The 15,188-nt window shown below is 39.1% G+C and overlaps 1 protein-coding gene and 1 pseudogene across 1 annotated transcript in view; one reads left to right on the forward strand and one right to left on the reverse strand.

The window, feature by feature from the left end:
* The first annotated feature begins 129 nt into the window (after nt 1-129).
* On the forward strand, nt 130-4,057 carry LOC100394334 (nuclear receptor coactivator 4 pseudogene; annotated as a pseudogene).
* A 2,211-nt stretch (nt 4,058-6,268) lies between these two features.
* Nucleotides 6,269-15,188, reverse strand: part of HERC5 (HECT and RLD domain containing E3 ubiquitin protein ligase 5) — a 55,109-nt gene continuing 46,189 nt past the window's right edge. Inside the window, exons 19-23 of the mRNA XM_002745602.7 lie at nt 12,064-12,130; nt 11,088-11,158; nt 7,998-8,181; nt 7,814-7,916; nt 6,269-6,774 (exon numbers count right to left, since the gene is read on the reverse strand). Coding sequence (XP_002745648.4) covers nt 6,569-6,774; nt 7,814-7,916; nt 7,998-8,181; nt 11,088-11,158; nt 12,064-12,130 — 631 coding nt within the window. The 3' untranslated portion in view covers nt 6,269-6,568. The remainder of the gene's footprint in view (nt 6,775-7,813; nt 7,917-7,997; nt 8,182-11,087; nt 11,159-12,063; nt 12,131-15,188) is intronic.

A 15,188-nucleotide genomic window follows, 5' to 3' on the forward strand; every position in this document is an offset into this window, starting at 1 on the left:
GTGTAATTCCCTGTAGTCCTGTTTATATGGGTGTGGTTAGAGCTGCTGTGGTGATGATGGCCCGCCTCTGTAGTGGCAGACTCTCTCTGTTATGGCGGGTTGCCTCGGCAATGGCAGGCTGCATCAGCAATGGCAGTGTATCTCCGTAGGGGGTGAGTACCTCGGTAATGGCTGATGCCCCTACCCCTCCAAGCTGCACCGTCCTGGGTTCAGCTGTGCTTGCCGTGAAACTCTCAATCCTGAGTGTTTCCAATTGCTGTTTTGTTTGTTTTTGTCGGGGTGGGACCCTTTGAGCCTTATCACCTGGCTCCCTGCCTCAGAGCCCCCCTTTTTTTTTTTTTTTAAGTTGAACGGTTGACTCTCTCCCAGGTGTTTCAGTCACCTGCTGAAAGGGCGCCGGAATCTGTGTGATTTCCTGTGCAGTGACCCATTGCGCCTGCTGGAACCACATTGCTACCCGGGAATCTCCTGGCCTGGCTTTCTGTTTAAGTCCCATTTAATCAGATGAATGTGCTAATCTGCCTTCCAAAATCTCCAATTGCCGGTTTAACAGGGCAACCAAACCAGTGTATTTTGTACGGAGTGCCGCTGTGCTGCGGCCCTGGTCCAAACAGCTGCGCCGGCCCAAACAGTCGCGCTGGTGGCCCATGGGGCTCCTACACCTGGGAATCTCCTGGTCTGTGGGCAATAAAGATACGTCTTGACATGTGGCGTCCACTCACCATCTGCGGTTTCACTGGGAGCTGCAATCCTGAGTTGGTCCTATAGCGCCATCTTCTCCTGTGATGTTAATTCTTGCTCTGCCTTCAGTTACCAGCTCACGTGTCTTTTTCTTAGGAGAACCTTTAGTGACCCCGGGTCCCTTGTTATATCAACAAGATTCTCTTTTTAAGTGCCCTCAATTGCATCACTAACAAATCATCTTTACCCTGTTAATGAGATCCTTCCCACCAGCTCTAAATGAGAAATTCCCATCATGAGGGAGCAAAAACTTGCCTATTGTGACCTACTCTTTATTTGCAGCCAATCCTGCAAAGGGGATTTTAAGGAGTCCCCTCTGAACTTGAGACTGCATCTATAAGATGAAAATGATGATACCTACTTCCAGACAAAGTGAGAGTTTTAAGTTAGGTAGAAAATGTGAAACTATCTAGGAGAGCCAAGAGCTACAGTAGATTCTCCCTACTGTGTGTAGCAGTGGAGAAAGGCCTGTCTGGTATTCCAAGTTTTGTCCCTCTTAATGAAATGCTCCATTTGGAGGCGATTGTTGTCATCTGCATTTACCACTAGATGGCACTTTTGGTTAACTCATGGGACCACTGGCAATTGAGCCCTCAGGAGCAGAAAGAGAATAGGTAGTTTCCACCAGAATAAATGCAATGACAGCTGAAGTGAATCCTGAAAAATGAATAGGAATAACCAAGACAGAGGAGGAGGCAGAATTGAAGAGAGGAGGTAAGGAAGAGGGAGAGATAGTGGTGCAATTGGCAGAAGGTTCCAGGCAAAAGAAAAAGCATATGTGAAAACAGAAAAGACACTGGCCCATTCAGGGAACTGAAATAGAATCACGGACTGCTTAATGTTTCTGTTAACAACAGACCACATATACAATGGTAGTCCCATAAGATTATAATATGAGGAGCTGAAAATTCTCATCATCTAGTAGCATCATAACTGTCGCAATGTTGTAAAGTAATTGCTTTATTTTTAAAGTAAATTAATGTAGCCTAAGTGTACAGTGTTTATAAAGTCTCCACATTCACTCACCACTTACCTCACTGACTCGCTCATAGAGTAACTTCCAGTCTGGCAAGCTCCATTCATGGTACCATTTTTTATCTTTTATACCATGTTTTTACTGTACCGCTTCTATTTTTAGATACACAATATTGACCATTGTGTTACAACTGCCTACAGTGTTCAGTATATTACCATGCTGTACAGGTTTGTGGCATTATGCAAACAACACAGAGTGTACTTACAAACATGGTATGTAGGTATACTCTGATGTTTGCACAGTAACAAAATCGCCCAAAACAGTAGGAGATGAGGCTGGAGCTGTACACAGGGCACATCAAGAAGGATGTGGGAGGTGTAATAATAGTGTCAGTAAAATTAGACTTTATTGCCTGACTTTTTAATTGTTTGAATTTGTGCAAGACTCCTTACATGGAGTCAGAGCAACAGTAGGTAATAATTGTCCTATGTGAAGAATAAAGGAGGAAGCAAAAAGGCTCCAGTCAGTTGAAAAGATTTCCTTTAAAAGGCCTCCTCAGGAGTTTTATGTGGGGCTGTGTCTCTGTGGAGAGGGATTGGGAGCTGGGGCACTGAGCAGAATAAACACCTCACATGACCAGAATGGTTGCTCCAATAATAGAGAACCCCTTTTGAGGTAGTGATGCATGGAGGGACTTGGAGCTTGCTATTGGTGGAGTTCTCTGGGCCAAACAGCAAATTAAAAATAACTTGTAAAAGTCAAAGCTGAGATTCACAGTTGTATAAGCTGTCACCTGGAATGCCTTAGAAACTGTGAGGTGGCTGTATGAACAGGTAGACCTCATCTATCAACTTAAAGAGGAGACACTTCAGGCCCAGCTGCTCTATTGGTTATTAGGCCAATTCAGTGGTCTTATTCATTAACTGAAGTGCACCCAAAACAAAGATCTAGCCAATCAAGTCTTTGTGCCTGGAGAGACTGGACAGTTTGACCCTTAAGTTGGAAGATTCAACTGTCCTGCTCTTCAAAGCAGACACACTGCTCTGCATGGCTATCACCACATTGGGGTTTCTCAAAACCATTCAAATTCCTAAGCACTTCATGCCTCATGCTGGTTCATCAAATATCAGGCCCTTCATGGAGAAGAGAGGCTATATCCTAATGCCAGAGCAGAAGTCAGCATCTAGTATCACAGATGTCCCTCTCAGCCAATGGCTCCTTGGAAGCAACCATACCAGTGGTCTTCAGGAACAACCCCCCAGGACTGACTCACCCAAAAGCAGACCTTGGAGAATAGTCAGACTTCTTCCAGAGCCTGAAATTTCTTCAGTAATGTCTGGGGCAACCTAATGGGCTTAGAAACTTGCTCCTGAAGAGTCAGCAACAAGAAGTTTCTGAAAAATCAAGTTATTCAAAGTGACGCCATTTTACCACCAGTTCTTTCTACATTGACTTGAAAAGGTGGAAGATCTAGAGCTTTCTGATCAAGATGAGAAGGATCTATATGGCTGGCTGGTGGCTCCCCAGGAATCCTATAAGCTGGAAAAGCCTGAGAATGGTAGTTGTGAAACCAGTGAGAAATGTAGTAAGTTTTGTTCCTGTCCTACAATGTGTGAATAATTGGCTTGTCAAAACCAACTCCTATACCAACTGTTGGGGCAAACAGCCCAATGGCATGGAGGCTAAAAAAGCCTGGGCAATGTGAAGTGCCTCAATGACTACTTGGAGGCCAAGAAACTGTCTACCCTCAGCATTGTTTCTGAGGATTGACTTGTCCAAAACCATCAGGATCCATGTAAAATAGAAGACACATGCAGAGCCAATGAGCCCTGCACAAGCTTTGCAGTGTGTATGATAATTGAGAAGGAAGGTCTGTATAAGTGGCTTCTAAAGAAAGATGGACAAAAAAATGGGATGCCTGTGGAACCCAAAACTGAGCCTGAGAAGCATCAATTCCCTGAATATGTGGCCCTGTCCTTCCAGAAAAGAACAAGCTAAGGCACCAAAGGCAATGGCTCCTTCTAGAATTGCTAATTCCTTCCAAGTCATAAACAACAGTCCCTTGTCAGAGTGGCTCATTGGGCCCCCATATAAGGAAGGAAGTCCCAAGGAAGTGCCTAGTACTGAGGACAGGGCTGGCCAACAAAAGCTTAAAAGCCCCACAGTCCCTTACTGGTGTCCCTGTAATACAGGTGACTAGGTCCTGCCAGGAAAGATGGGTACCCTCAGCCAGTGATCCTCTGGAGAAGACAAGTGGCAACTTCAGAAGGGCCCAGGAAGTATTACTTAATCCACCCCTATAGGAGGAACACAACTTCCTCTAAGACCATGATAGCTACCCTGCAGTTTGTGATCTCTTTGCCTGTATGAAGCTTAAAAGTCAATAAAGAGTAGTAGTTCTATCAAACTCCCCTACAGATGTGAAGGAACAGACAAGAGTTCAGCAGCTGTTCTGCAGATTATCACATAGCCACGAGCTGCGTGACTGCGGCTTGCCAAATCATTGCGTTTCTGGGTCTGATCAATTAGCTTAGTCCCTTTGCTGCCTAATTTTGAACTAGTGAAGCAAAATAAGTCATCAGATTATTATGAGTTACTATTTAAAAGAAAAATGCTATTTGATGCTGAGGTGATTCAGTTTGTTCCTTTTTACAGAAGTATTAATTCACTCCCACACTAGAAATGTAGCACCTTGGTAGAGCGTTTCACAAGCCTCTCAGGCTCCTTAAATTGGGTTCTTACAAAGTACATTAAAACACTGTAGTTTTAAAAAGGAAGTATTTCTGTAATTGAAGTGTATTGTATTCTAAAGCTAGTAAACTTCCCTAACTTTTAATTGCCCTTTAGCTGCTTCTCTTGCTGTGGGTTTTCTTCTATTAGGGGCTCAAACAATTTTTCTCTTCTATTAATACATAATATATTTTACACACAAAAAAATCTTGCCAGTAGTGATTACCAAAACATGTAAAAATAACCTTGGTAATTTTTGACATTAATTACCAAACATTTTAGCCTACATGTTAATTTTACAGTATTTTTCTTCACTTGAAAGAAACTGAGCTACTACGAATTTTGTCTTTATTCCTTTTTCTAAATCAAGCTTGTCCTACCCACAGCCCACAGGCCCCAGGATGGCTTTGAATTCGGCCCAACACAAATTTGTAAATTTTCTTAAAACATCATGAGATTTTTTTTTTGTGATTCTTTTTTTTTTTTTTCAGCTCATTAGCTATTATTAGTGTATTTTATGTGTGGCCCAAGACAGTTCTTCTTCCCATGTGGCCAAGGGAAGCAAAAAGATTCTAAATGTTACTAGAGTATCCCCTGCTCTTAATGTTATTAGAGTATCCAGTGAGCTCTTTTAGAAGGGCTCTGTATTAAGACCATTTTCAAGGTAGTTTTAGTAGACTCTTGCAAAATATTCTATAGATCTATATAGGGTTTAAAAGTGCCCCAGGGCTGACTAAGAACAAATAGGCAAGACATGTTGGAAATGTAGTATGGTAGTTGAACCACTCACTATCCTAGGGATTATTGGTGCATCCTCTGTAAATGGAAGCTGAGCTTGATCCCTCGTGTTTTTAACTAGGGATAAAGTTGTCTTCTCACTGCAAGCACAGCATACTTGTACCTCCAAAAGTACAATGCAGTGACATTTTAGTTATCAGGCTGTTTTCAACACTGGTACCTTGGGGTGTTCACTGAAGCTTTATGAAAACTGCTGATGTTTTCTCAGTATCCTCAAACTCATGCCCATGCTTAAAAAAGTCTGCAGGAGAGAAATGGGGTTTATGTTTTAAAATTCTCTAAGATATCTTTACCACTTTCCAGACTTTGAAACTATGAAGCTTTTAAACTGCCTATGTTATTGGAAATACTTTTGGGAAAATGTCATGGTCCCACAATGTCACTGTCATATAGCTTCACTAAAGTTCTTTGAATCACAGCTGAAAAGAGCTTTGTATTATTCTTTACGCTCTACCCAGATATCATTTAGAACTATTACAGTAATAAGGTGATGGGTAAAAACAACTTAAGAGCCTTTCCAGTATCTTTAGTTGAAGCTAACTTTGTAGTTTCTTTCTGGGGCCTAACACACTATATTTTATGTTATCAAAATGTAATTTACATAAATCACTATGTTAATGAGCACAGAAAACATTCTTTTGCATGGATGGATTTTGTACCTAACTCCATTCAAAGCATAACAGCCATTTAAATAAAAAAGCTTCCTCAGAAGCTTCTCCCAGTGACTCTCACCATTGCCACCTGTCCCTTGAAGAGAGGCTCGGAAATGTATGATTTTAAAAGACTGAGCACAATACCACTATCATATAGGGAATCTGTGCCAAAAGAAGGGGAGAATAGATATTAGGTAAATAATTACAACTTCAAAAAAATACTTCTAAGCGAAAGGGTCTCTCTTCAGGCCAAGTCATATAAACATCTGTGTGAGACACACAGCTTAATCTTTATTATAATTGATACAGCTTACATGCAATTATAGTTATTCCAAAAGAGCTGGTAAACACACTGAGTAGTGAATGACACTTTTATGTTAATTTTTGAATGATTTTATTTTTGAAAAATATTTCCCAAAAGAGGTAAGGAATATGATGTAGGCACAGGGGTGTCCAAGGAAGAGAATATAGTCATGGGTTCTTAGTTTCTGTTTCTGGTTAGGCAAGTAAAGCCTCTTTTTCATCTCTCCTTCCCATATATCACTAGAGACAGAAACAAAAAACCATGGCTTCAGGCTGTTTAAGGCCTGAAACAAAACAAAGCAGAGTAACAACAAGAACAATAACAACAACAACGACAACAACAACAAAATAAGGGCAAGCTTGCTGGTCAGCCAAATCCTCTGTTGTTGTTGATGGCTACTTGAAGCGCTTCTTCCACCCTTTCCATTGTAGAATACTTAGGGAGGAAGAGAACACTGAAACATGTCAGTGCTCTCATAGGTTCTCTTTCATTCCAATTTTCAGGACAGCAAAACGTTATTTTCATATTCTTTAAATCTTTGATTTGTATTCTGTCAGTTCCTGTAAGAAATACTAAAAAGAGGAATAAAATAAGGCAATCTGTTTTACATAGAGACCAAAATCTCTTTACAGATAAAAAAAATCTATTCACAAAACTATTGTGAGCCCATGTGCAGTGTCCTACATTTGACAGTACATCGTAAATTATATTAGGACAATGTTCGCCACATAATCACTGCCCTCAAGCAGCTTAAAGTCTGACTGGGAATATTAGATTCTTGTGAAGAAAAAAACACATAATAGCAAGAGAAAAGCTGTAAGGTATACAACAGCCCAGTCAATGCTGTGCTTAAGAACAGGGAGAGAAAGCCAGGTAAGATGACTGAGGGGACTTCCAAGAGTTCAGAATTATGCCAGGCCTTTAAGTATGGAAAGGTTTAGAAAGGCAACAAGGAGGTAGGTGAGGTTCAAGGCAGAAGAAAGAACTTTAGAGAAAGACCTGGAGGTGGAAGATGCAAGGTGAGCTCTGAAGTGTTCAGACAATAGGATTGTTTGGTTGCAACAAAAATTTCCTCTAAGAGTTAAGACTAGAAAGGTAGGCTGGGCTTCTGTTAAGTCTGAATATCATCTAACATGTTATCTACAAAAATAAAAATAGAAGATAAATGTTTCTCAAAAGTAAGGAAATAGAAAATGAGAGTCGTTAAGCTTAGTTAAAGATACAAGTAAAATAGCTGTGTACAGTAATAGCAAGCATAGTATTAATAATATAGCAACAGTAAAAATTAGCCAAATAAACTATCTTAGTTAATCCCACAAAGGGTGAATAAGTGAATGATGACAGGGCTACAGAAAGAAGGCTTGATATTTTAGCTTGGATGAAGAAACAAAAATTTTAAAAGCATTAAGAAGGGATGAAATCACAGGAGAAAACATTGCTTATATATATTAACATTTGTTTTTTGATATTGGGACACAGAGGATGTTCAACTGGACTAGGCATATCTCTGACACTATCATTTATTGCAAATGGTACCTATCATAAAGGAAATTTTTATCCCATTAAAAAAACACACAATTACAGATCTATTCCTTGATATAATATACTTACCAAGGAATTTTTTCTTTTCCTCCAGAGTCAATTTGTGGAATGCCTCCCAAAACATCACTATGGTGGGATGTGAACTGTCATATTCTGGTTTATAATGTGCATTCTAGAGAAAATACAAAAAGAAAAGTTACTGAGGAAATAGAAAGAAAAACTGAATTTAATTAACTTAGACTTTATGATGTACCTTTTCAAATGTTTTCCAATCGTAATATGTATTTCCAACAATCACATCCTTCAGTTCTTCAGGATGAAATAATTTGATAATGTCCTCTTCACACATTTTGTAAAATCCTCTCCGAAATTCTTCATAAACCACCTTTACAGAGTCATTGAAAATGTAATCTATATACTTAGAAACATAGTCTCTCCTATAATAAAACAAAATGTTATTTTCACTTAATGCAGTATCCTGAACAAAACAGTTAGGGGCTAAAAATAAAAGCCAGAACACCTAACAGTTTTTGAGAACTTACCATGTGCCATGGACTGTCATTGTTACTACTTAGAGATTATCTAATGTAATTTTTATAAAAACTCCATCATATGCTGCTCATAACATATATAACTTAAATGTGAAAACATAAAAAGATTAAAGTCAAAGAAGGGAAAAAGATATAGTATGCAAACACCAACCAAAATGAATCCGGTGTAGCTATACTAAAATCAGACAAACACAACTAGGAAAGAAAAGTACATTTCCTAATGACAACTGGGTCACATTATCAGGAAGGTAAAAAAATTCTAAAATTTGTTACATGCTTAGTAAAACAACTTCAACATATAAGAATTAGTAACTTAACAAAACTTAAACAGTCATATCCACATGTATAGTATAGATGCTAATATACCTCTTCTAGTAACTAGCAGAAAAGCTGCTGGGAGCAGTGGCTCACGCTTGTAATCCCAGCACTTTGGGAAGCCCAGGTAGGCTGATCACAAGGTCAAGAGATGGAGAATATCCTGGCCAGCATGGTGAAACCCTGTCTCTACTAAGAATAGAAAAATTAGCTGGGCGTGGTGGCTCCTGCCTGTAGTCCCAGCTACTGGGGAGGCTGAGTTAGGAGAATTGATTGAACTGGGGAGGCAGAGGTTCCAGTGAACTGAGATTGCACCACTGCACTCTAGCCTGGCGACAGAGTGAGACTCTGTCTCAAAAAACAACAACAAAAAAAAGAAAGCAGACAAATTTTAAGGACCGAGAAGATTCAAATATAATAAATGATCCAAGAAACCTACTTAGAATACTGTAGCAAGATCTCTACATAGAAAACTACATAACTTTTTTTCAAGAGTGACTAAACAAATGGAGATTCTATATTCATAAAGACTTATTATTTTAAGATGTTGCCAGGTGCGATGGCTGGTGCCTGTAATCTCAGCACTTTGGGAGGCTAAAGCAGGCAAATCACCTGAGGTCAGGAGTTCAAGACCAATCTGGCTAACATGATGAAACCCCACTTCTACTAAAAATACAAAAACTAGCTAGACATAGTGGTGTGCGCCTGTAATCCCAGCTACTCTGGAGGCTGAGGCAGGAGAATTGCCTGAACCTGGGAGGCAGAGGCTGCAGTGAGCAGAGATCGTGCCATTGCACTCCAGCTTGGGCAACAAGAGTGAAACTCTGTCTCAAAAAAAAAAAAAAAAAAAAACTTTCAACTTCCCAAAATTGATCTATATAGATTTAATATAATCAGTTTTTTTTTTTTTTTTTTTTGAGATGGAGTCTTGCTCGGTCATTGGGGTGGAGTGCAATGGCGTGATCTCAGCTCACTGCCACCTCCATCTCCCGGGTTCAAGCAATTCTCCTGCCTCAGCCTCCCTAGTAGCTGGGACTACAGGTGCATGCCACCACGCCCAGTTAAGTTTTGTATTTTTAGTAGAGACGGGGTTTCACCATGTTGGCCAGGATAGTCTTGAGCTCTTGACCTTGTGATCCGCCCACCTGGGCCTCCCAAAGTGCTAGGATTACAGGTGTGAGCCACCACACCTGGCACAATCACAGTTAAATGAAAAAAATAAAACCTGATTCATATCTTGCATCTTACTAAAAAATCAATTAAAGTGGATTATAGATCTAAATATGAGAAATAAAATAAGCTTCTAGAAGAAAATATAGGGGAATATATTCATAGCCATAGGATAGGGAAGTATTCAGAAAACAGAAAAACACTAAGCATTAAGGAACACTAAGGAAAATATTGATAAAGAAGACCCCATTATGTACTAAACATTTTCAAACTCTTTGGCATACATGTGGCATCATCCATATCAATATCCAAATGAATTTCAGGTAGGAGGGTTGATCCTGCTCTGCATGGGGCAAGGGGCAACCACAAGGCACTGAGCACTTCTCCCAGTTACATACCAACAGAAATGCCTGCACATAAACAAAACACATGTACAAGAATGTTCACCATAGCATTATGCATAATGGTACAAAACCTGAAATACTACAGAAATATAAACTGTGATGTATTCATACAATATACAACTATACAGATGGAAATGTTCTATTTCTTGATCTGGCTAGTAATTACAAAGGCATGCTTGCTTTGTGAAATTCGCTAAACTGTGCATTTATGATTTGTGCAATTTTCTGTTTTATAGGTTACACTTCAATACGAAGTTTTTAAAAAAGATTAGGAAATCATGGAAAAAGATGTGACATAGGCCAGCATGCCTCCTAGTGATCTCTTTGCCACTTTGACCAACTATCAAGGGGAGGTTCTATAATCCCAAACTCCATGGCTTTAAATGGCATTCTATAAGATATTGGGAAGTCAAAATACCATAGTAATGTTTTCAACAAATACTTAAACTGTGTGCCTGCAATGTACCAGGCACCACTGTAGACTACTCAAGGTACTGAATATACAGTGATGAAGAATACAGACCAAGCCCCTAACACATTTACTATCATGGGGAAAAAAAAGAGAAATAAATAAGCAAACAGACTCTAAGGGTAGGTGATGTGTGATATGAAAAGAAAAAGTTAAAGCAGAGTGAATGGATGAAGAGAGACAGATGTTGGTGTTCTAATTTCGGACAGGAAGAAAAGGAAAGGTCTCTCTGAGAAAGCCATTTCCATTCTTTACCACAATATAAACTCCATGATATATATGTAAAAACACATACAACACACACCAAATTCTCTGCCTTTGTGAAAAATGATTAATGAGAATGAAAAATTACAAGAGCTAAAAGGAATTTTTAGAGCTCAGTGAAATAAAAATAGTATATATACAAACCAAATATTTTATTTATTTGTACCTACTTATTAGTTTGGTTGACAATTATGTTTCTTCCATTAGGAATTAAGTCCGTGTCATTTCTGTCCCAGTGTACCTGTAACCACAATGAACTCAGATAATATCTCCAACATAATTTTGAACAATTTATCATCAACAAAAACACTTTGGAACATGCTACCTTTTCTAAAGAATTTTTAAAAATGTGTATTTTTGCCACAAAAGATAGCAAGGAGTATACGAACAAAAAATTATACCCTATCATACTGAATAAAAATGAACTTTTTCTAAGCTTGAGTTCTCTTATTGTAACTGATCAAGTTAAACAAATTAATTGGAAAACTGCCATATCTCGGTATTCACTTCCTATTGTGTAGACCCAGTATGGTAGATTTACAAAAATGGCCATAAATTCTTCCCATCCTGGTTCTCCTGACCTTTTGCCTAGTGACTTGCAACACTTCCAATCACGCAGGGAGGCTATCTCTTCAGCCACTGAATCTGGGCATGGCCATGTGAAGTACTTTAGCCAATGGGACCTAACAGAAGCAGAAGCTTGTGTGCTGGAGCTTGCTATCTCTTCCTCTCTGTACCCCTAAGGCCACCATATGAAGAATAGACTGCAGTCTTGCTTCAAAAGCCTCAGCTAGCTTATTGGAGAATGAGAGACCACAGGGAACCGAGACAAGCTGTTCCAGTTGATACCCTTTAACCCAACCAGCCTCTGCCAGCTACTAGGCATGTGAATGACACCACTGTAGAACATCCAGCCCAGTTAAGTTGGCCTAGTTTGGAAACCTACAAAATTGTATTTGTTGTTTAGGCCACTAGGTTTTAGGGCTGGCTGTTATATAGTAAAATCTAACTGATGCACCCAGATCATGATGAAGAACGATACCCACTAATTCAGGTTTTTTAAGTAAAAGTTGACATGTTTGGTTAAATATGTTGAGGATTAATCAGATTAAAATTAATCTGTTATCTGCTTTTATTGTTACTCACATTAAAATAGATGTAAAATACTTCTTCAAAGTTATCACCTTCATCATCCAGAATTGTTTGTAAATTCCTAAGGAAAAAATAATCTTGCCTTTAAAAAGGTAATAACCATGATCACTAGACATATCATCTAAAATAAAGAATGTATAGCTATTCTGAAGGTTGGAGGTCAGGTATAGTTCACAGCACCTCTTTCTCTGCATACTGATAGTCTAAACAGAGCCAGACCTCAACTAAACATGTCAAATTTAGGAAGTTTATCTGCAATTCTGCAGGCTGCCTACTTTACAGCTCTCTTCCCTTTACCCTAAATTCCTTACCTAATGATTGTAGGTTTCTATTCAGAAAAAGATTCATAACATGTTCACTAATACAGAAAACTCATTCAAACTTGAATAGTGTTACCTTTATTGAAGTTTTTGAACTTTACAGAATAGGTCTCCTATTAAATATCAGGTATCAGTAACTCTGAGGAGTGGGTGGGTCAAATGACCTCTGCATCTCTTGTCCCAATATGATCAAGCTTAAGAAACACCTGAAATTAGACTACCTTAACAGTTTCAGGGCATTTGTGAGAATAGAGGTCACATCGAAATGGACAGTAGCCAATTTTTAAATATTTCCATCCTGTCATTCTATGATGCTTTATACATGTGTTGAAGTAACATGTCTTGTATTTTCTCATTCACTCCAATATTTATTCAACAAATATTTAAGCAACCCCTACTGTAGAGGGCACAGGGGATGTAAAGTTGAGACTAAGATACTACTGCCAATAAACTCTGGAACTTGAAGGTGAGGTATACTGATAGGAGTTCCACCTACAATACAGTGTGAGATATGTGGGGACAGAACTATGGAAATCACACAGGTATAGGCTTAAAAGAGCACAGCCCACTAAGGCAGTACCTAGTGGAGTCATGGGGGTGAGGCTGCTCTAGAGACCCCAGAAGAGCCACTAGTGTGCAATTCTTGCCTGAGGGAGAACCACAAGCACTCAACACTAATGTGTAAGAGCTTCCAGGTGGGCTGTGCCCAACAAAGCCATGGGGATTGCGCTGCCTAGAAACTTAGGAGCCCGACCCCAACCCTAGTGTGTCCTGAAGGTCAAAGATTGTTCTCTAGCCTTAAGATTAAATGCTGTATGCCATGTTGGGTTTTGGACTTTGTTGGGACCTATTACCCCTTTCTTCGTTCCTATTACTCCCTTTTGAATTGGGAATGTCTATCCTCTGCCTTTTCCATCATTGTATTTTATTTAATTAATTTATTTTGAGACAGTCTCACTCTGTGGCCCAGGTTGGAGTGCAAAGGTGTGATCTGGGCTCACTGCAATCTCCACCTCCCAAGTTCAAACGATGCTCATGCTTCAGCCTCTTAACTGGAATCACAGGCACATGCCAAATCTTTAAGTTCGGTTTCTTTTCTAATAATAAATTCCACTTTAAATAATTTTCCTTGCTTGCATTTTGGTATAAGCAGTCAAGAAAAGCCATAGTACTCCTTTACTACTTTGCTTAGAGATTTCTTCTGCCAAATATCTTATTTTGTTGTTAAAAATCTTACTTTCCACAAAATACTAGGATACAACACAATTCAGCCATATTCTTTGCCACTTGAGGTAATAACAAAGATCACCTCTCTTCCAATTTCCAATGTGTTCCTCACTTCCATCTGAGACCTCTTCAGAATTGCCTTTATAGTCTGTTTCTACTAACGTGCTGATCACGACCACTTAGCTAATCTTTAAGAAGACTGGGGATTTCACTACAGGTCTCCTCTTCTTCTGAGCTCTTGCCAGAACTGCTCTATAGGGCAATACAGGATTTTTCTAGCATGCATCTCAAAACTCTTCCACTACCAACTCATTACCCAGTTCCAAGGTTGCTTCCAACATCCCACTTCTTGGTACCAATTTCTCTTACTCCATTTAGGCTGCTATAACAAAATACCTTAGACTGAGTAATTTATAAATAGAAATTTATTGCTCACGGTTCTGGAGGCTTAGAAGTCCAAGATCAAAGTGCCAGCAGATTTAGTGTCTGAATCTAAAGAAAATGGGTGATGACCCATTCCTTTTCAATGGTGCCTTCTATGTGTCCTCTTATGGTGGAAGGGGCAAACAGGCGCCCTTGAGCATTGGACCTCTTTCATAAGGGAATGAATTCCACTCATAAAGGCTCTACACTGGGGATTAGGCTTCAAAATATGAATTTTGGGGGAATACATTCAGACCCCCATAGCACCTTGTCTTTTACATTTTTCTAATACCCTCTTGATGAAGAGAAGTTCCTTAATCTTATCATAGTTAAATTTATTAATCTTTTCTTTAATACTGGTGTACTGCATATCTTCTTTAAGAAATCTCAAAAGATAATTCTTCTATATTTTCATGATTTTTGCATTTAATATCTAAATCCTTCATCTACATGGACTTGACTGTCATATATGGCATAAAACAAGGATCCACTTCTATTTTTTCCCTAGGTAGATATCATTTTTTTCCAGCTTCATTTATTAAGTAGTACTCCTATTCCCCTTGATCAAATATGTCACTTCTAATAAAGTTCCATATAGTCATGGGTTCGTTTCTGAGATTTCTCTTCTGTTCTATTGGAAAACCTGCACCAATATCATACTGTCCTAATTAATACAGTTTTCTAATAATTCATGATAGCTGATAGACCAAGTTCTCCATCTTTATTTGTCTAAAGAATTATTCCTGGCTATTCTTGGCCCTTTGTTGTCCGTCCATATAAATTTTAGAACCAGGTTGTCAAGTTTAATAAAAAGCTTCCTGGGATTAAAATTAGAGTTTTACTGAATACAGAGATCAGTGGATCTGAGCCAGTAGAGCAATTCTTGGGAATCCTTGGGCCTTTATAGAGTTAATGAGGTCAAAACTATTTTTATAACATTATTAAGATGTTACTTGCTTCTTTCCACATTCTGTTGTGACAAGAGAAGAGTTTTCTGCCGGGTGCGGTGGTTCACACCTGTAATCCCAGCACTTTGGGAGACTGAGGGGGTGGATCACAAGGTCAGGAGTTCAGGACCAGCCTGGCCAAGATGGTGAAACCCTGTCTCTATTAAGAATACAAAAAATGTTAGCAGAGTGTGGTGGTGGG

The sequence above is a fragment of the Callithrix jacchus genome, chromosome 3, assembly GCF_049354715.1.
Source record: "Callithrix jacchus isolate 240 chromosome 3, calJac240_pri, whole genome shotgun sequence".
NCBI classification, from domain to species: domain Eukaryota; kingdom Metazoa; phylum Chordata; class Mammalia; order Primates; family Cebidae; genus Callithrix; species Callithrix jacchus.